Source organism: Carcharhinus amblyrhynchos, chromosome 29, assembly GCF_965287045.1.
Source record: "Carcharhinus amblyrhynchos chromosome 29, sCarAmb.v2.hapA, whole genome shotgun sequence".
NCBI lineage: Eukaryota > Metazoa > Chordata > Chondrichthyes > Carcharhiniformes > Carcharhinidae > Carcharhinus > Carcharhinus amblyrhynchos.
Window position 1 is genome coordinate 15590041 of NC_137352.1, and position 21800 is coordinate 15611840.

At 42.8% G+C, this 21800-nt stretch overlaps 1 protein-coding gene across 1 annotated transcript in view; it reads left to right on the top strand.

The window, feature by feature from the left end:
- Positions 1–2927: 2927 nt before the first annotated feature.
- Positions 2928–21800, top strand: part of snx19b (sorting nexin 19b) — a 162825-nt gene continuing 143952 nt past the window's right edge. Inside the window, exons 1-6 of the mRNA XM_080214626.1 lie at positions 2928–4729; positions 10376–10514; positions 11665–11765; positions 13421–13537; positions 13929–14059; positions 14893–14986. Of these exons, the coding sequence (XP_080070752.1) occupies positions 3062–4729; positions 10376–10514; positions 11665–11765; positions 13421–13537; positions 13929–14059; positions 14893–14986 (2250 nt within the window). The 5' untranslated portion in view covers positions 2928–3061. The remainder of the gene's footprint in view (positions 4730–10375; positions 10515–11664; positions 11766–13420; positions 13538–13928; positions 14060–14892; positions 14987–21800) is intronic.

Sequence of the window (21800 nt, forward strand, 5' to 3'; positions counted from 1 at the left end):
ATCAACCTGCGTCTTAAAAATATTTAGCGAGGCAGCCTCCACCACTTCAACGGGCAGAGAATTCCAGAGATTCACCACCCTTTGAGTGAAGAAGTTCCTCCTCAACTCCGTTCTAAACCGCCCCCCTTTATCCTGAGGCTGTGCCCTCTAGTCCTACTGTCCTTTCCGAGCGGGAAGAGCCTCTCCACCTCTATCCTATCCATCCCATTCAACATCTTATACGTCTCAATGAGATCTCCCCTCATTCTTCTAAACTCTAACGAGTACAAGCCTAGTTTATTCAGCCTCTCCTCATAGTTCAACCCCCTCAACTCCGGAATCAGCCTAGTAAACCTCCTCTGCACTCCCTCCAAGGCCAAAATATCCTTGCGTAAGTGCGGCGACCAAAACTGCACACACTACTCCAGCTGCGGCCTCACCAGTGCCCTAAACAGCTGCAGCAAGACCTCCCTACTTTTATATTCAATCCCCCTCGCTATGAAGGCCAGCATCCCATTTGCCTTCCTGACCACCTGCTGCACCTGCAGGCTGGGTTTTTGCGACTCATGCACAAGGACCCCGAGGTCCCTCTGTACCGTCGCATGCTGCAGTTTTTCGCCACGTAAGTAATAGTCCTTCCTACCATTATTCCTACCAAAGTGGACAACCTCACACTTGCCAACATTAAATTCCATTTGCCAGTTCCTGGCCCATTCGCCCAGCCTATCTAGATCCTTCTGCAGACTCTCCGCACAATTTGCCGTTCCACCAATCTTGGTGTCATCAGCAAATTCCGACACCATAGACTCGGTTCCCTCCTCCAGATCATCTATATAAATGGTGAATAGCTGAGGCCCCAGCACCGACCCCTGGGGCACTCCACTAGTCACCACTAGTCTCCACTTTCACCTTAGAAGTTTGTGGTGAAAGGAACTAATTCCAAGCATGCGCATGATTATCACTGCACTGCCGCATTCAACAAACTCAAGCATCTGCTTTCAGCCCCTCAGGTGCCACAATATTTGTACCCTTATCAGCAGATATCTCTCAGCATGGACTTGGTGCAGTCTGTATCCAGAATGGCTGACCAGTAGCCTTCGCATCAAGGGCTCTCTCTGACATTGAAACTCGTAATGCCCAGATGGACAAGGAACTCCTTGCATTAATCTTCACGTCAGAAATTTCATGACTTCATCAATAGCTGTCCTGCCAACATTGAAACTGACTACAAGCCATTCATCACTATTCTTACAAAGCTTTTTTTATTCACTCCTTGGGACATGGTCATCGCTGGCTGGCCAGCATTTATTGCCCATCCCTAGTTGCCTTTGGAGGGCAGTTGAGAGTTAACCACATTGCTGTGGCTCTGGAGTCACCTATAGGCCAGACCAGGCAAGGACAGCAGATTTCCTTCCTTAAGGGACATTAGTGAACCAGATGGGTTTTTCTGACAATCGACAATGGTTTCATAGTCATCAATAGATTCTTAATTCCAGATTTTTTAAAAATAAAATTCAAATTCCACCATTTGCTGTGGCGAGATTAGAACCCAAGTCCCCAGAACATTAGCTGAATTTCTGCATTAATAGTCTAGTGATAATACCACTAGGCCATCACTGCCCCTTGCAGGAGAATCACACGTACAGGTGGTTTCATGATGTCTTCATAAAGGCTGGCCTGTGTAATGAAAGGAGTTTCCCCATGAGCTTGGCACCTTCTACCCCATGAGAGAAGTTGGGCTGCTACTGCATGGCCAGATGTCTGTCATCCCTACTTCTCTGCAGAGGTATCACACCCAGCAACTCCACCAAGGATATCCAAGGGTGGAAGCAACAAAGTGTAGGGTAAAGAAAACTATATGGTGGCCATCAATGTACGCGAACATAGAGAGGAAAGTGCCCAAATGTGCACCAAGGATAGCACTCATGCCTTGTCAAACCAAAGAACCATGAGGTCCCAGACCCATAGTCATTCACAGCGGCAGATACATTTGAATAGAATGGAAAACTGCATTTTATACTTCTCAATACGTGATTATGTGAAGTTGACTATCTGCCCAACATGAAAAGAAACACAGTCATTGGAAAGCTGAAGAGACTCAGAGCATTCTCCAGAGGATAATGATGGGCAATGCCCAGGAATTTGTCCCCAGGGAATTCAAGGACTTTGGGCACATATGGGACCTTGAACATACCATAAGTAGTGTGTTCTACCCACAATCAAACAATATGACAGAGCGGGCAGTACATTCAGCAAAGCATCAAGACATCAAGATTGGTGGCACAGTGGACAGTGAAGAAGGTTATTTCTGACTGAAACAGGGTCTTGATCAATTGCGCCAGTGGGCTAATGAATGGCAAATGGAGTTTAATTTAGATAAATGTGAGGTGATGCATTTTGGTTGATCGAACCAGGGTAAAACTTACTCAGTTAATGGAAGGGCGTTGGGAAAAGTTACAGAACAAAGAAATCTAGGGCTACAGGTTCATAGCTGTGGGTGGTGCTGTCAGTGAGTCCTCCTATGCTGTAGGTGGCGCTGTCAGTGAGTCCTCCTGTGCTGTGGATGGCGCTGTCAGTCAGTCAGTCCTCCTGTGCCGTAGGTGGTGCTGGCAATCAGTCCTCCTGTGCCGTGGGTGGCGCTGTCAGCGAGTCCTCCTGTACTATGGGTGGCGCTGTCAGCGAGTCCTCCTGTGCTGTGGGCGCCGCTGGCTGAGTCCTTCTGTGCTATGGGTGGCGCTGGCAGTGAGTCCTCCAGTACTGAGGGTGGCGCTGGCAGTGACACCTCCTGTGCTGTGGGTGCCGCTGGCAGTGAGTCCTCCTGTACGGTGGGTGGCGCTGACACTGAGTGAGTCCTCCTGTGCTGTGGGTGGTGCTGGCATCGAGTCCTGTGGTGTGGGTCGCGGTATCAGTGACTCCTCCTGTACGGTGGGTGGCGCTGTTCCCTGATTTCGGGGTTGCTGCGGTCTGTGACCTTAATCCCTCCCGGATTTTGGATGTAAACAGAGGCTGGGACGCCGCTCTGCGCTCCTGGCTTCAGCGGCTAAAGGGGGGGGGGGATTATCGCCGGGGAGCCGCTGCCGGAATGCCGGCGGGGAGTATGGAGGACTCGGGCCGGCTGCTGAACGAGCTGCTGCTGCAAAGGAAGTGGCTGGGGCTTGGCCTGCTGGTGCTGGCCTGTCTCTTCCTTCAGCTGCTGCTCAACATCTGGTTGCTATGTGTCTCGGTGCTGCTGGTGTTGCTAGGGGGATGGCTGGGCTCACAGCTGGTGCTCAGCCCCACCAACCTGGTCCACCTGGAGAGGTTTATCAGGCTGGAGCCTACCCTCTCCCCACCAGACTCAGAACTGCTGCTGGCCAAGGAGATTGAAGGCACCATCACCAAGATCATCAGGGATTTTGTCACTTCTTGGTACAGGACTGTCAGCCATGAGCCAGAGTTTGAGAATGAGGTGCAGAGGGCGATGCACGCAATGGCATTGGAGCTGAAGAGGAGGATGGAGCGCGTGGACAGGAAGGGACTGGCCCAAAAAATCCTTGTCTTGTGCAGCTGCCACTTGGAGATTTACATGAAGGCAAAAAAGACGTCACGAGAGAAGACTGGCCGCTACCGGGGCGAGGAAATCAATTCAATGTGGAAAATGTATTGCAAAGTCAGTGAACCTCACATTGCCCTTCAGAGTCCTGCAACAGAAGTGAATTATGCAAGGGGCATTGTCGACCTGCTTCTGCATGTGTTGGTGCCTCATCCCAATTTAGAAACCAGGACTGGGAGGTTCGTGGTGAGAGAGCTGATCATGTGCAACGTGCTTCTGCCCCTTATAAGCAAAATGGCAGACCCGGATTGGATAAATGGTATTATAATAGAAATTTTTACAAAATCAAGTAATAAGGAGAAAGTAAAGGAGAAACCTCCACAGCCAGAGGTGCCCACTTCCTTAGACTTGAAAGCCCCAAAAGAGGTCATTGCTGAGACAACACCAACTCCAAAAGCTGAAGATTGTACCACTTATGATACTGTCGATAGTTTGGAACCCAATATGGTGAAGCCTGACGTATCAACAGATGGAAGCGTGGGTAAATCAAGTGAAAAGATTGAGAAATCTATAGCGGATGTCACCAGTGGTTATGATCACCAAAGGCCAGACAAATTAAATCTCTTCTATTCGTGTGAGGAATTTGAACCTGAATCTCCCCAAAATGATGTGAAAAAGGATTCCACAGAATCTTTAACACAGTTAGCGACCGAAGAACTGGTTATGGACAGGCTGACTCCGATGGACCTAACTAATACCTTTGATACACTAGAAGATGCAAGCAATGATGAGCAAAACGTAGGAGAGTCCACTGTTTTGGATACATATGCTTGCTTGCCATCGTTTGAACAAAACACAGCCTCTTTGGGCCTTGAGCATGTTGATGATGTTGGGAAGGAGGAGGCATTTGCTAAATTAGCTACCTCCACCACCGTTCTAGCTCATGAGACAATCCGAATTCTTGCCAGCCAACACCCTTTTCAGGAAAAGGAGACTATTCCGTCAGATAATTCAACCTGTAACTCTTTAGATGTTGTGCCTGCAGGACCTGTGCACTTACCTTCCCCTACTTCAGTCAATGTGACTGCTTATAGTTTTGAACCACTTTGCAGCCCAGACACACCGGTGGTGATTCACAATTTGAGAATCAGTGGAACAGTCACAGCAAAGGAACACCGAGGAGGGGGATTTCATCCTTACACGCTGTACACTATTAAGGCAAGTCACTTTAGAACGATGATGCAAGTCACTTTATTCAGTAATACTCATCTGTTGGTGTTTGAAAGATTGTGGATCCTGAAATGACTTGACCAGCTTAATCATCGCGGGCTCTACACAAACTAGGGGCATTTCATGCCTCTGTCTTTTGTCTCTGCTAGGTTAGGTCGTCTCAGCCTAGATGTCAATATCTGTGGGTTGTGAAGTTTATTAAAATCCAGAGAATCCTTACATTGCAGAAGGAGGCTATTTGGCTTATGGAGTCTGCACCAACTCACTGAAAGAGTATTTTACCCAGGCTGTCCCCTCCACCCTATCCCCATAACCCCATGCATTAATCATGACTAATCCACCTAACCTGCAATCTTGGGATACTAAAGGGGATAAGAACATAAGAAATAGGAGCAGGAATAGGCCATCTAGCCCTTCGAGCCTGCCCCGCCGTTCAATAAGGTCATGGCTGATCAGTCGTGGCTCAGTTCCACATTCCCGCCCTCTCCCCATAACCCTTAATCCCCTTGCCTATCAAAAACCTATCAACCCGCATCTTAAAAATATTTAGCGAGGCAGCCTCCACCACTTCAACGGGCAGAGAATTCCAGAGATTCACCACCCTTTGAGTGAAGAAGTTCCTCCTCAACTCCGTTCTAAACCGCCCCCCCCCCTTTATCCTGAGGCTGTGCTCTCTAGTCCTACTGTCCTTTCTGAGCGGGAAGAGCCTCTCCACCTCTATCCTATCCATCCCATTCAACATCTTATACGTCTCAATGAGATCACCCCTCATTCTCCTAAACTCTAACGAGTACAAGCCTAGTTTATTCAGCCTCTCCTCATAGTTCAACCCCCTCAACTCCGGAATCAGCCTAGTAAACCTCCTCTGCACTCCCTCCAAGGCCAAAATATCCTTGCGTAAGTGCGGCAACCAAAACTGCACATAGTACTCCAGCTGCGGCCTCACCAGTGCCCTAAACAGCTGCAGCAAGACCTCCCTACTTTTATATTCAATCCCCCTCGCTGTGAAGGCCAGCATCCCATTAGCCTTCCTGACCACCTGCTGCACCTGCAGGCTGGGTTTTTGCGACTCATGCACAAGGACCCCGAGGTCCCTCTGCACTGTCGCATGCTGCAGTTTTTCGCCACGTAAGTAATAGTCCTTCTTACCATTATTCCTACCAAAGTGGACAACCTCACATTTGCCAACGTTAAATAATTTAGCACAGCCAATTCATCTAACTGCACATTCTTGGAGGAAACCGGAGCATCTGGAGGAAACCCATCCAGATGCGGGGAGAACGTGCAAATGCCACACAGGCAGTCACAGAAAGCAAAGAATCGAACCTGGGTCACTGGCACTGTGAGGCAGCAGTACTTACCACTGTGCTGCCATAAATGAGAAATTGTGCAGTGTCCCTACTTCTGATTGTTGCTTTGGGGATTATAAGGGGTTTGATAGAATAAGTGAGGAGAAACTGCTTCCCTTGTTAGGAGGATTGGCAACCAGAGGGCAAAAATCTAATATTATTGGCTAAAGTTCCAGATGAGATGAGAAATTCTTTTTACACAACCAGTTGAAATGACCTGGAATAAACTGCCCGAAAGGATTGTAGAAGCAGATTCAGTAACCTTCGAAAAGAAATTGGATATATAAAAGGAAACATTTGCAGGACTTTGGGAAAGAGCAGGTACTGGAATTAATTGGGCAGCTCTTTTGATGAGCCTGCGCAAACATGATGGGCTGAATGGTCCCCTGTAACATCATGACTTTCCCTGGTGAGACTAGCCTTGGTAATTGAATGTTCCTTACAGTCAAGCTCCATTCATGAATAATGGTCACTGACACAACGTATCTGAGTGAACTTGGCTTATGAAATGTAATAAAAATAAGGTGTTGATGCTTGAAGGGAAATAAAAGAGGGAAGAAAATTTGCATCGAAAGTGAAAACTGATACTTGTTGCGCAGAATTTTCCAAAATCTTGGATATACCTATGACGTTGGATTTAAACTCTTACACATCAATGTGTGATTTTGACTTCATTAAGATACCATAATAGTTATTGTGTTCCAGTGATTTGTGCTTTATAAAGTATTGAAGGGCCCTTTGATATTTCTTGTCCTATTTTTACGTTGTGTTTGCACAAGCATGTGTGTCTCTGTAACCTGCTCTAGCCCGCACCTGCTGAGGCCTCTACGCTCATCCTGTTGCTCACCCCTGATTTTAATTGCTCCCCCAGCCACCTTGGCCGTAAGCTCTGAACTTTTCTCTCTAAACTTGCCTGCCTCTCAACCTCACTTCCTCCTTTAAGGACCTCTTCAAACCTATTCCTAGTGTGTCTCAAGGTCACATTTTGTTAGGTAATGATCCTGTAAAGCGCCTTGGGACATTCTCCTATGTTGAATGAGTTATATAAATAAATGCAGGTTGTTGATCAATTTGTGTGCTGGTTTCAACAATTCAGCAGTTGGAGGTGTCATTGTATTTTTAACACGGGATGAGCTGTTTGGGAATGAAACTGTGGAAGAATCTTGGTGTGTTGATGGAATTTAAGTTGTCTGAGGGAAGCGCATTTTGCGATATCGGTCAGAGCTTGTGACTGTCGGTGAGAGGCCATTGCCACCTATGTACAATAATGTTATAACATTGTGGAACCATATTGCCTTGTGTAGAAAACAACCCATTTATAATGTTTATGATTAAATAATATTTCATTATATTTCATATAATATTTTATTATAATTTAATTATTATTTCATTATATAATTTATAATGAAATAATATTCATTTCGTCCAGTCAAAACAAAAACATCTAAAATAATCTAAAATCCACATATAAGGGCCTTCTCTATTTCTGCAGCTTGCCAGAGAATAGGAAATTTTATTTGAGAGATATTCTGACAGTCGCACATGGGAGCAGCAGGGAGATGGGAAGCAGGTGACCAGGAGCCTGAGGAGGCAGTTGAGTGCAGATTTGGGATGTTGGAATTAGAAGAGTGCGATCTGGGAGACTGAGAGGTGAAACAAGGAGTGGAGGGTACTGAGATATGAAAAGGAGGGAAGTACCATTATAAAATAGCGAGGAGAGCCTTAATAAGCCAAGAGCGGTTCAGTATTATTGTCGGGGTATGTGACAAGATTATCTTCACGCAGGCAACAATCTACTTTCAGTCACCTAAGGTTCTCGTTTTGCATGTTTATATATACAGATATAAAAAATATATATTAGATATAGGATGTAATTTAAGCAAGCCATTGTCCTGAGTATATTTCTTTAAAAAAGGCAATTTATTACCATAGTCTGTATATATAGGACAGTCTTTGGTATAGTGCAAAACCAATTACGTGGCCAACTACACTGTCTTTGATGCAACTCAAGCTGAGATGAACTAAACAGTGAAATTCAGAATCTTTGAAGTGAACTTTTAACCCAATTTCTCCATCTTGAAGACAGTCCTATGTAACATACTCCACCTCTACCCCTCCTGCATCTGTCCCTGGAAACAAGTTGTTACTCCAAGTCATTTCCAATGTCACTGTCAATGTCCTAACTGTCTTGCCTGCATTCGCCACAATACCTCTGCAGTTATTGATCTGCCCAGTTATACCCTCGCTTCCAGGGTGCTTAACACGTTCTTTCTCTCTCTCTCTTCCCTGCCTCCCCCCCCCCCCCCAATCCATGAAACCCCTACCCCCTCTCTCTCTCTGACCATTCCAACTGGTATGAATCCTTAAATCCAAGGGTTGTGGAGGTGAACATTTATGGTGCCCAACTTTAGTTGTTTAGTGATAAAAACAGAAAATTATGGATAAATTCAACAGGTCTGGCAGTATCTGTGGCAGCAACTTCACAGATGCTGCTAGACCTGCTGAGTTTATCCAGCATTTTTTGTTCTTATTTCAGATTTTCAGCATCTGCAATATTTTCCTTTTAATTGGTTTAGCTATTTATCTGGCTCAAACACTGGAGGCACTATCGGCTCTGTTTTGTGCTAAGACAACTCGATTGTACTAGAATCATTCTGGAACGCAAAGATTCTCCCACCTTCTTTTCCGTTTTATCAACCACCTACATAACTTTCCTTTTTCCCTAAACATTCCCTCCAACAAATGTAGGGAGTGTTCATGGTGGTGGCTTGCAAGAGCAGAACGATCAAGTGCAGGAAGGGACATTGAATTGCCGGCGCCTTAATTGAAATAAGATTGAGAGAATAGGAGTGTGGGTCTCATGAATAAGACAAACTTATTGAAGGCACAAGGGAATATTGGAGTGAAATCAGAGAAAGATACAACTTTGGTGCTGGGACAGGGGGAACTGATTTGATAGGCAAGGTTGGGGCAGGGACAGGTCAGGGGACGAGGCAGTCCACAGACTTGAGCGCAAAAGTTGATTGCAGTCCACTGCAGTAATGATGGAATGTTGCACTGTCAGAGGTGCAACATTTCAAATTAAACCGAGGCCTGATTTTCCCCCTCGGGTTGATGGAAAAGACCTAGGCTTATTTTTGAAGGAGCGCATTCAGAGATCTCCTCAGTGTTCTACCTAATACTTATCCCTCAAACAGCATTGGGAAAAACAGATCATCTGGTCATCTTCGCATTACTGTTCACCAGAACCTTTCTGTGAGTTGGTTCTGTGTTCCCTCACATTACAGCAATGACTAGACTTCAAAGATGCTGAATAGGCTTTAAGCATTTTGTGACGTTGTGTTCTGTAAACACCACATGAATGCAGTAATTTATTTTTAGAGGAATTTTTGTTGGAGTGAATTGCTTTTCTCTTTCTAACTTGCATTTCTGAGATGCATTTATTCGTAATGTTCAGATTTCATTTAATAGGAAATAACTTTAGAATAAGTCTTTTTTTTAAAAAACCTTAGAACATAAGAACATAAGAAATAGGAGCAGGAGTAGGCCAACTAGCCCTTCGAGCCTGCCCCGCCATTCAATAAGATCATGGCTGATCTGTCTTGGCTCAGTTCCACATTCCCGCCCTCTCCCCATAACCCTTAATCCCCTCTCTTATCAAAAACCCACCAACCCGCGTCTTAAAAATATTTAGCGAGGTAGCCTCCACCACTTCAACGGGCAGAGAATTCCAGAGAATAAGTCTTTTTTTAAAAAAACCTTGTGGTAAGCACGATGGCACAGTCATTAGCACTGCTGCCTTACAGTGCTAGGGACCCTGGTTCAATTCTGGCCTTGGGTGATTGTCTGTATGGAGTTTGCATGTTGTCCCTGTGTCTGCATGGATTTCCTCTGGGTGCTCCAGTTTCCTTCCAAAGTGCAAAGATGTGCGGGTTAGCTGCTTTGGCCATGCTAAATTTCTCCTAAGTGTCCTGGGATGCGTAGATTAGAGGGATTAGCGGGGTAAGTATCTGGCATTTTGGGGATAGGGCCAGGGTGGGGTTATTGAGAATGCAGGCTGAATGCACTAAAACCACCTTCTGCACTGTAGGGATTCTATGAAATGTCAAAAAGATTTGCAGAGAATAAAGCGTATCCAGTGCCAAGGTGGAAAAAGTCTGGCTGGATTTTATGTTCATTAAATTTTTGACAAGATAGTGAATTTTGAGTTAGTTTGGTTGAAGGTTGCATATCTTGCAGAGACATCACTTATTTTGTATGGACAAACACATTTATCTCTTAACAGTATGAAACAGCACTGGACACAGAGAATCCTGGAACACTCCAGCAGGTGGCGTACCACACTGTTAATCGACGCTACAGTGAATTCCTGAACCTGCAAACTAGATTAGAGGAAAAGGCAGAACTTCGCAAGCTCCTCAAAAGTAAGAAACCTGATAAAGTTGTAAATCCTAATCTTGCACAAGAATCTCCATCCATGGTGGGTTTGCAGCTTCCAATGTAATGGAAAGTGTGAGTGGGGATAGCACCAAAAGATGGAGTGAGGAAGTGAAGCGCACAAATGTGTACAATGCATACATCTTGTTTGACTCTGCATGAGCCAGTTTTAAATCAAAAGAGTCGTATAGATGTTCTTGGTTGACTGCTTTTCTCATTCTGCCTTTGAGGAAGTACCTTACTTCTGATGGGGAGACAGTTTGAGAGCTTAATGTGTAAAACACACTGTGCATAATGCAGCATATTTTATAGTACTTTAACTGTTCCACTCAGACTTTTCTGAAAATATTGGTTGTCATGTATCCTGCAAGGCACTCAGTAATCTAAGCTGGTAATTTCATCTATGTGCATTCAAAGTACACTTACTCTTTTAAACTATAAATTGGAATAATAAAATATGCTTCTTTAATCATTTTTACTTTTGAATAACCAGGCTATATTTATGCTCCATAAATTAGTTCTTTTTCTTTCTCATTAGTCATGTTCCATATTTCTTCTTACTTTTTCTATGAGTATAAAATGATATTTGTTTGTGTGATAGAACTTCAGCAAAGCTAACAGACCATTTAAATATTTGCCACATTTCTCTGAAGTGCTTCCAAACCGCACTCAAACAATGAGTTTGCTTTGGGAGCTGTTCAGTTTTATCAGGGATACAAGCTGTAATAATTCTAAAACACTTTGCGGCCTTTTGGCTAAGATCAAGTGCAGTTTTGTAGTCCTGCATTTGATAGAAGTCAATGAGGTTTCACTGAGGCTTCATCTAAAGCAATTTTTTAAAAACGACATCTAGGCCTAAAATGCAGATGAGATCAAGCACTGAAGGGGGTGCAATGCCTGCTCCTATCAGCTTGGATCATGTAGATCAAGCTCAAGACAGGAAGAGGCTTGCCTGTCTTGTAAGCTTGAATCTGTCATGTCTCAGTAGTTGAGACTTTGAACTGGACTTTGATTAGATATAGCAAAAAAAAATTCTAAAACGTCATCTTCAAACTAATATGTGCAATAAGTAGCACAATTTCTTTAAATGCAGATTTTGTTTCCTCTTCTTATTAATAGATTTTTGTTGGTTTCCAGATGTTAAAGGACCAAAGAAGCTCTTTCCTGACCTGCCTTTTGGCAACATGGACAGTGATAAGGTTGAAGCTCGAAAAAGCCTTCTTGAGACCTTTCTTAAGGTAAGAGTAAAGTGACACCAAGATCGTAGTGTTTCTTTTCGTTTAGGCGATAGTTCACCATTTTAAAATCCATTGGATTACCCTGTGCTTGCAGTGCCTCATTCAGACCCAAATCAGTTTTTCTTTTGTATATGTCCAACATATGCATAAACAAATCCTTTATTCAAAACAATGAATGCACATTTATATAAAGGCACAATACTGTGGATGCTGGAATCTGAAACAAAAACAGAAAATGCTGGAAAATATCAGCAGGTCTGACAGCATCTGTGGAGAGAGAATAGAGCCAATGTTTCGAGACGGGATGACCCTTCATCAGAGCTCGTTTTTATGCACATTTATGATGTCTTGTGCTCATCCAAGTTGAGACATCTGGGATCAGCATTGTGTACCTTTGGCTTTGGTGTGGCACAATTAGATTCAGGGTCAGTTTTCAACATAGTTTCCGTAATGCAATCCAAGTCCAACCATAGAAATGCTGCTCCTATTGCATCCAGATAACGTTCTCCATTTCTAACATCAGCATTTGTGGCTTCATGCTGTAAGATTATTAGTTTGTGGAGTATTAAGGGCAGTTTTGCCAGTTGGAGCTTGACTGCAAAATCCAAAATTTTCTGTGCAGTCATCCTAAACTTGCCATGTTATTTTACTATAAATCATTATTGACCTTCTTCTGTTGTAACTAAAATATCACCAGATTCTGTTCCTTTGTGTCCATTTACTTTGGGATTAAAAAGGTGCTATTTGTACATTGCTTTGCAGCAGCTGTGTCTCGCTGGTCTGACACCTTCAGCCTTGTATTAAAAGCCTTCTACTTGAATCTTAGAGTGTAATCCCTCCTGTAGCCCATGTTCAACTGTGTCCAAGATTACAATCAACTCGGGCAACAGGGTAATAGAATTTGTCTATTGGATTAGCAAACTGGACATGTTATACTTAAACTGAATCCAAACATTACAATGGCTAGCCTAATCAGATTGTGATTTTAATGCTTGTTAGCTATTTTGTGGCTCATAGTACAGACATAAATCACTGGAAACTTATGATTTGTTTTATACATAGATTTGTAGTTTAGAAAGTTGAAGTTGAACTCTATCAACAAGAGATTTTGATTTGATTTATTATTGTCACATGTATTAGTATACTTTGAAAACTACACAGACAAAGCATACTATACCATAGAGAAAGAAAGGAGAGGGTGCAGAATGTAGTGTTACAGTCATAGCTAGGGCGTAGAGAAAGATCAACTTAATGTGAGTCAAGTTCATTCAAAAATCTGATGGCAGCAGGGAAGAAGCTGTTCTTGAATAAATTGGTATGTGACCTCAGATTTTTATAAGTTTTTCCCAACGGTAGAAGATGAAAGAGTGGATGTCCGGGGTGTGTGGGGGCCTTGATTGTGCTGGCTGCTTTTCCGAGGCAGTGGGAAGTGCAGACGGAGTTAGTGGAGTCTCACTCAGGCCTCCATTTAATTGCCAGCTCCAGGTATTGTCAGATGCTTCAACGGAGTTTACTTCAATGAGGGTACAGCCAAGGAGCCGAAAGTAAATGAAATACCAAGTCTGCTAATTCTGTCTTTTAATTTGAATTGTTATAATTTTGTTTCTGTTCTATTTTCTGTATGAAACAGTTAATAATCTTCCCTTTTTATGCAGCAACTGTGCGCAATTCCTGAAAGTGCATATTCTGAGGAAATGCAAGAGTTTCTGGCTCTAAACACTGATGCCAGAATTGCTTTTGTGAAGAAGTCATTTGTGTCCAGAATTGACAAGGTAAGTTTGTAAATGTTTGAATAATTTTGGTTAAGTTTAATTTAGCGTCTTCCCTTCAAGAACTGCTATTTGTTAAATACCACACAGTGATAGCTACATATTTTCTTTTAAAAGTTGGAGATATTCAGTTCTCAGGCTGAGGTTGTTGCAATAAATTAAAACTATTTTGAATCCTTTGTGTGTGTTTGAAACACAGTCTATTAAAATCCCCAATCAAACCATCTTTTAAACTTTCTTTAATATTTAAAAAGTCACCCAGTGCAGTAGGCTGTAGATGGGGCTAAACTAGGATGTTCTGTAGTAGAAAACGTACAGTGATGAAGGGTTTTAATGGTGTTTATTACAACAGCAACAAGAAAATTGATCTTGGCGTGTAATACTTCTCCCGCAGATTGTTGTCAGTGCAATTGTGGACACGTTGAAGACAGCATTCCCCCGAATAGAACCCCAGAGCCCTACTGAGGATTTGGGAGAATGTGAAGTAGATGGAAAATCTCAAGGGGATGGAAAGAAAGGGACCAAGTAGGTATCAATAGAAAACACAGTGTAGTTGATGCCTGTCAATTTTTGAAGCCTCTTGTTTTTCTCACATAGCTGTGCCTTTTATTCAACCCCGAATTGTTTCTACTTCTTTCCTGAAGAAGTTGCTTTCTATGGTATACTGTTTTAAAGGTACCAGCAACTGTCTGGTACTTTCTCTAATTGAAATATCAATAAATGACTAGGGCGGCACGGTGGCACAGTGGTTAGCATTGCTGCCTCACAGCGCCAGGGACCCGGGTTCAATTCCAGCCTCAGGTCACTGTGTGGAGTCTGCATATTTTCCTCGTGTCTGCATGGGTTTCCTCTGGGTGCTGCGGTTTCCTTCCACAGTCCAAAGACATGTGAGTTAGGTGGACTGACCATGCTGAATTACCCCTTAGTGTCAGGGGGGCTAGCATGGTAAATATGTGGGGTTACAGGAGTGGGATTGTTGTCAGTGCAGGCTTGATGAGCCAAGTGGCCTCCTCCTGCATTGTAGGAATTCTATGATTCTATGAATCCTTCACTGTGATTGTCTAAGTCTGTTTCTATCCCTTCCTGAAGTCCTGTTTTTAACAGATGTAAGTTTGAGAAAAGTGCTATCAAATGCCAAGTCAATATGTAGGTAATTGAAGCATGGTTTATATCTAGCAAGAGTGAACTGGAGTGAAAGATTACTAGTAAGCTTGAGACAGCACACAGGAGATTTGAATTGAATATTATGAATTATTTTGGAGATGTTATATGACTGCATTATAAAAGCAGTGTATGTGACAAATATAGGAATTATTTGTTTGTTAGCACTTGAAGTATTAGCAACTTTATTTTTTCAGATCTCGTCTAAGGTTTACTTCCAGTAAGATTGCTCCAGCACTGAATGTTGGTGATATTCAAACAAAAGTCACATACTGCTACAATGAGAACAGCGTAAGTAACCAGTTCACTTGTTTTATTCCATGCTAAATGCAGAAGTATGCAAGTCAAATGATATGTCTGCTTATAGTCCACTAAAGATAAATAATTTTTAGAATCAAATCTTTTGTGATATCCATTCCAATTTCTAGATGTGTTGTTCACTGGGATTCTGAAGATATCTATAAATTATGTAATCTACTTTATATTTTAGTTTTCCGTCGGGATATCTGAATGTCATTATGTGGAGTTTAAATGTTTTGCCAGAAAGCCTGCTGATTTTATTTTGATGAAAGGCCTTGTATTATCTGCCCAGTAGCCTGTTAAATATTGTGCTGAAGGAATAATTGTATCTTTGTTGCTTCATAATTCTGGAATGTACTTTTGATTGGCTCGCTCTATACATTGGGCCTGAACTTTCTCGGAGTGGCAGTCAGCGCTTGGATCAAAGTCCAGGGTAGTTGAAGTGAAACAGGCCACTTTTTTTTGGCACTAACTGTCATAAACCAAGTAAATTTTAAGGTCGTGAAATGTTCTTGACAGGTCAGGATGAAGGAAAGTGGATAGGATTTGGAGGGTAGGGGGAATTAAAGGCTGGTGGGGGTCTGGAAAGTCGGGGGAGGATTAGACGTTAGGTTGTGGATTAGAGGTCAGAAGGAGGATTGGTGGTCAGTAGGATATTGGAGGCCTTGGGGGAGAATTGGAGTTTGGAGGGAGAAATTGGAGGTTGAAGGAGAGGAATTAGAAGTCAGGGGATGGATTGGAGGTCAGGGGAGACGGTGGATTGGGGGTCGGTGGGTTGGAGATCAGCGGGTGGTGGTAGGTTGGAGGTCGGGGTTGGCGGTGGGTTGGGGGAGGTGAGTCGAAGGTCGGGGGGGTTGGTGGGTCAGAGGTCGGCTGTGGATCGGAGGTCGGGAGGGTGGTGAATCAGAGAACAGGGAGTGGCGATAGGTTGGAAGTTGGGGGGTGTGGTGGCAGTGGGTCAGAGGTTGAGGGGGTGGTGGTGGGTTGGAGGGTGGCGGTGGGTCGGAGGTTGAGGTCAACTTTTCATGATATAAATTCTATTGAATCTATTCTTTACTAGTGTAAAGTGGATGATCTCTCACTTGGTTGCATTGAAATCTATCTACCACAGTTTCATTACTCACCCAGTGCTTCAGTGTCTGTGTTTTACTTTGGGCTCCAGTGTACATTATTATACCACAGTTAAAACTCTGAAGATCTCAGTTAATCAACTTCCATATTCTCTCACTACAAGCCTAGTTTATGCAATCTCTCCCTCAATGTAACTCTTGGAGGCTAGTTACTTGTAATGATCAAGATTGCATAAAGAATGCGTTTTGATGGGGTAAGAGAATGACCTGATCTTCCTCGCATAGCAGCAAGACATCTTTTAAGTCCACCTGAAGATGCAGCAGAACTTCTCAACTAAAAAATAGATAATTCTGCAATCCCTCAGCACTGCTTTGCAGTGACAGCCTTGATCATGTGCTCAAGTCTGGGGTTGGAAGTCGGCGGGGGGGCGGTGAGGGAGGTGAGTGCTGGGAGGTGGGGGCAGTTCATGGACAGCTTGAATCGCCAATTGTTTTGGCACAAAGACAAGGCAGTGGTTTTAAGCCAAACTGATATCAAGGAGTAAATATTACGGTAAGTAAAGTACTTTCAATGTCAAGTTATCTTTATTTTTCTCTATCTTTGCATCCTCAAGTAACATATTTACCTTTTCAAAATTGTCATATGTTACAAGAAGCCTCAATTTAAATCAGTGCTGCCCAACCCCATGGAGACTAAGCATTTCAAGTCAGGAAGATGCCAGAGAAGCACTTAGCTGAGGTAGCCCATAGCTAACGGGCTTAACTGATTTGTGTCTTCATTTACTCTCCTGAGGTTAATGCCCATTGCATTACAAGATGCTGTTGTGAAGAGTCAGTCATTTTCTATCTTGAGACTTGTTGAGACTACTTTTTGTATTTCCATTTGAAAATCCCAGCAATTGGTTGATGTTTCAAACTAACTTCTAATTTGAAGATACAAAACATAATTGTGGAAAAAATAATTATGGGACCAGAAAAGAAAAGAAAATTGTACAATGAATCTATGTTAAGTTATCTCTGCAAAGACATTTACATAATGTTGTGCCAATGACATTGTCAGCATGTTATCCTCATTATGTCAGGATCTTACCTCCTAGAATAGATTTCATCTAAATGCAGAAAGGCAACAAATGACTCATTAACTAAATTTTGAAAAGATGCCAAAGAGGTCGGATGACTATCATAGAAGTTGTCTCTGTTACATCTTGGCACTTGTACTTAGCAATTTGATGTAAAGAGATACTTAGACTGAGAACTGTCATTAGTTTTTGGCAGGAAAGCACTAATGGTGCAAACATTCAAATGGTGCTTGGTACTCAAATTGAAACATTACTTTTAAAGAAATCTTGACCAGATACTCGAAAAACAAACAAAATGACTGAAGTATATATTTTTCACTTTTTCTGCTCTCTACCTTTTTGTCTCCCTCGCTTTCAATTTCTCTCTTCTACCTCACTCACATTTTGTTTCAGATGAGCACCAAAGGTAGAGTAAAGGAGATGGATATATGAAAGAGGTCAGAATTGGGGGAGCTTGGTGGTTAGAATACTATAAAGTTGGAAGAGGTTTCAGAACTAGAGATGTACAAATGATGAAGTGATTTTAACAAAAAGATGAGGAGCATCTTAAACTAGAAATCATAAACTAGAAAGAGTGCAGAAAAAATTTACTAGGATGCTACCAGGACTTGATCGTTTTAGTCATAAAGAGAGGCTGGATAGACGAAAATGTTTTTCCTCTGGAGCATAGAAGGCTGAGGGATGATCGTATAGAGGTTTATAAAATAATGAGGGACATAAATCAGCTAGATAGTCAATATCTTTCCCCAAAGTTAGGGGAGTCTGAAACTAGAGGGTACAGGTTTAAGATGAGAGGGGAGAGATACAAGAGTGTCCAGAGCGGCAATTTTTTCACACAGAGGGTGATGAGTGTCTGGAACAAGCTGCCAGAGGTTGTAGTAGAGGTGTGTACAATTTTGTCTTTTAAAAAACATTTACACAGTTACATTGGTAATATGGGTATGGAGGGATATGGGCCAAAAGTGGGCAATTGGGACTAGCTTTGGGATTTTAAAAAAAGGGTGGCATGGACAAGTTGGGCTGAAGGGCCTGTTTTCATGCCATAGACCTCAATGACCCAATTTTAGGATACCAGGAGCTAATGTAGGTCAGTGAACATAGGCTAATAAGTGAGTGGCCTTTGGTGCAGGTTAGGCTAGGGGCAGCAGAGTTTTGTATCAGCTGAGACCTATAGAAGGTTAAAGACGAAAGGCTGGCTAGCAGTGCATTGGAGTAATTGAATCTGGAGATGACTAAGATGTGCAAGAGAGTCTTAGAAACATAGAACATAGGAGCAGGAGCTCCTCGATCCTTCTCCACCATTCAGTGTGATCATGGCTGACCCTCTAACTGAATGCTATGCTCCTAACAGTCTCCACATGCCTTTTGATGCCTTTAGTGTTTAGAATTCTATCTATTTCCTTCTTAAATATATTCAGTGACTTGGATTCCATTGCCTTTTGTGACAGAATTCCCCAGGTTTTGGCAGCGGATGAGCCAGGAGTGGATATAGACAATATTGTGGATGTGAAGTAGGGAAAGTGTTGGAAGCTCAGCGTAGGGTCATGAGTATGCCAAAGTTGGAAACGGTGTGCGTCAATCTGAGACAGTGGTCAGGTAGCAGGATAGCTCCTTAGTCAAGGATCTAGTTTCCATACAGATCAAGATAAGAAACCGTTGCAGAGAATTCTCTGGCTATGACTTGATAAGTAAGAGTGGAGTCAGGCGAAGGTTATCCCAAGGAGAGCAATGGAGGAGAGCTTTCGGAGGAGAATGGTGCGATTGAAGCAATTCAAGCATGGAGTTTGGGAAATTGTGTGTATAGAGTTGGGAGGTGACAATACCTTCAGAACATTTGGAGGGAGAAGGGCAATTGGAAATGGGCTTGTAAGTATGTGGACATTGAAGGTCAGTTTCTGAGGAAGGTGGTAATGATGGCAGTCTTGAAAGGGTGGGAGAGGACAGTACCTTGCAAAAGGGAGCCATATACAAATTTAACTAGCATGTGAGATTGGAAGGGAAGTTAGATGGCTATTTAGTGAGATTGAGAGATAGGACAGAAACTAAAGAAAGACTGATTCAAAGCTAGGATAGGAAGAACTGTCAGAAAAGGTTGTCTTCTTTGGTGAGAAGGATGGTAGGATATTGCCCGGTGTTGTAACAAAGATAACTGACAGGAAGGTAAGCTATCCCTCCTCGTCCTTTGCAATCTGTGATACGTTTGATGATACTGTCCTCCTCCAGTGCCTCCTCAGCCTCCTGGGTGAAACTGCTCAACTGATTTCATTCTTTTCCATATAGTTGTTGTCAGAGAATCACCTACAGTGGTTTATCTTCCCACTTCTCTGGCATTACCTGCACCCTCCCTATTTCTTATCTATCTCTCCCTTAGGTATATCATCTGAAACATGGTAAGTTCCACAACACCCAACTTTATCTCACCGCCATCCTCCTCAATTCCTCTGCTGTTCCTAATTTGTAACATTGTTTGCCAGAAACCTGGTACCATATGAACAGAAATTTCTTTCAGCTAAATATTGGGACAATGGAAGCCATTCTCTTCTGTCCCTGTGATGAATTTCATTCCTTAACTACCGACCCCATCCCTCTCTCAGGTAAATATTTTGAGGCTGAACCAAACCATTTTTAACCTTAGTGATTTATTTGACCTCGAGTTGAGTGTCCAACCACATATCCAGTCCGCCATCAAGATCGTCACCATCTACCTCTAACGTTGCCTGTCTGTGTTTTTGCATCACTTAATCAAACCTACGTCTGTGCCTTTGTTGCCTTTTGACTTGACGATTCCAGTGCACTTCTGGCTGTTTTCCCATCTTCCTTCCTCAGAAACCTGAGCTCACCCAAACTTCTGCTGCCATATTCTAACTCGGATCAAGTTTGGTTCACCCATCAGCTCCTTATTGCTGACCCACATTGGCTCCTTGACTAGCGATGCCTCAGTTTTAGAATTTCCCTCCATGACCTTGTTCCTCCCTAACCCTGTAACCTCCTCCAACTCTGCAACTCCCTAAGATCTAAATGTTCATCCAGTTCTGGCATTTTGGGCAAAGACAATTTTAATTACTCCACCATTGGTCGTTGTACTTTCAGCTTAGGTCTGGAATTCCCTCCCTAAACATCTCCACCTCTCCTCTCTCTTCCATTTAGACAATCCTTAAAACCTACCCCTTTTGCCAAGCTTTTTGTCGTCTTTCCCAATATCTCTGCATGTGTTTCAGTCTCATGTTTTGACAGTCCTGTGAGGTGCTTGACTTAAGTTAAAGGTGCTATTTCAGTATGGGTTGTTACTGTTGCTATGAGGAAACCCATAAAGGGCGAAGAGGGCAGGGAGAAGTGTTAAAAAATTTGGGTGATTGCAGATAAATGAAACTGGGTGTTTTTGGATTCCACATGATTGTGGAGTAGTGAGCAGTTTTGGCAGAGGAGAAAAGGGCTTGATGTTGTTGTCAGATTTGGTGATAGACGAGTAAACCTGTCAGATATGTTCAAATGTACTCCCTTTGGACTTGAGGGAGCAAGGATGATGGCTGGGCTAGGGAGAGCAGCCAGAATAATTGTTTAATTGGGGACAAAGGCATAAAAGTCAGATGCATGGGCTTGCTTGCGTAGAGTTTAAAGTTTTAAAGTTTATTTATTATTGTCACAAATAGGCTTACATTAACACTGCAGTGAAGTTACTGTGAAAATCTCCTGGTCACCAAATTTTGGCACCTGTTTAGCATGGCCAGTGCACCTAACCATCATGTCTTTAGGACTGTGGGAGGAAACTGGAGCATCCAGATGAAACCCATGCAGACATGGGGAGAATGTGCAGACTCTGCACAGACAGTGACCCTTGCCAGGAGTCAAACCTGGGTCCCTGGTGTTGTGTTAGCAGTGCCAAAACTGTGCCACCAGCTGCAGAAGTATCATGCCAAATGGAGCAGTGAAAGATGGTTAGGAGTTATAAAGTGCTGTTGTAAGTGTTTGGGGAGATGTGAGTAGGGAATGAGAATCATTAGAGATACAACGAAGTGAAAAGTGTCTATAGGTGCTTTTGGAGGTTTGGAATATTTAGATGTCTTCATTTGTCCTAGCTTTTAAACTACTGTTACTCTATATGTAGAAGATAAGGCTGTGTGAGCAACTTGAGGCAGAATAGATAGGAAACCAGAGGATATTGCATACAGACTAGGCCCATTGCAAAGGATCTGGTATAACAAGCATATTTATATTGAATTTTTGATCATTCCTGTTTCATCTCTTTCTTCATAGATACGCCCTTCAGTGTCACTGGTGATAGATTGGTAATTGGTAGAAATAATAAGGTCTTCTTTAAATATGTTCCGAAAAAAGAATTGTGCTGCAGGGTGTTAATTGATTCAAGTAATAAGATGTGAGTTTGTAACTACAATTTTCCTTTCATGGTGAGTTCCTAATCTCAGTTAAATCCTCAAGGAGGCACCACTCTGCTCTACATGAAAGGGAGAGGAAAAATTTGGAGTTGAGGCAATGAGTTCTTCTATTGCAATGTCCCACTATCACTGACAAAGTTGCATTGACAGTGGCCTGGAAAACATGTATGATGTGAGTGATATATTCAGGAAACTTAATTGAGTACCAGATATTGGCGATTTAACATCTTTAAATCCGTTTTTAGCTAATCGTAGTTGCAAA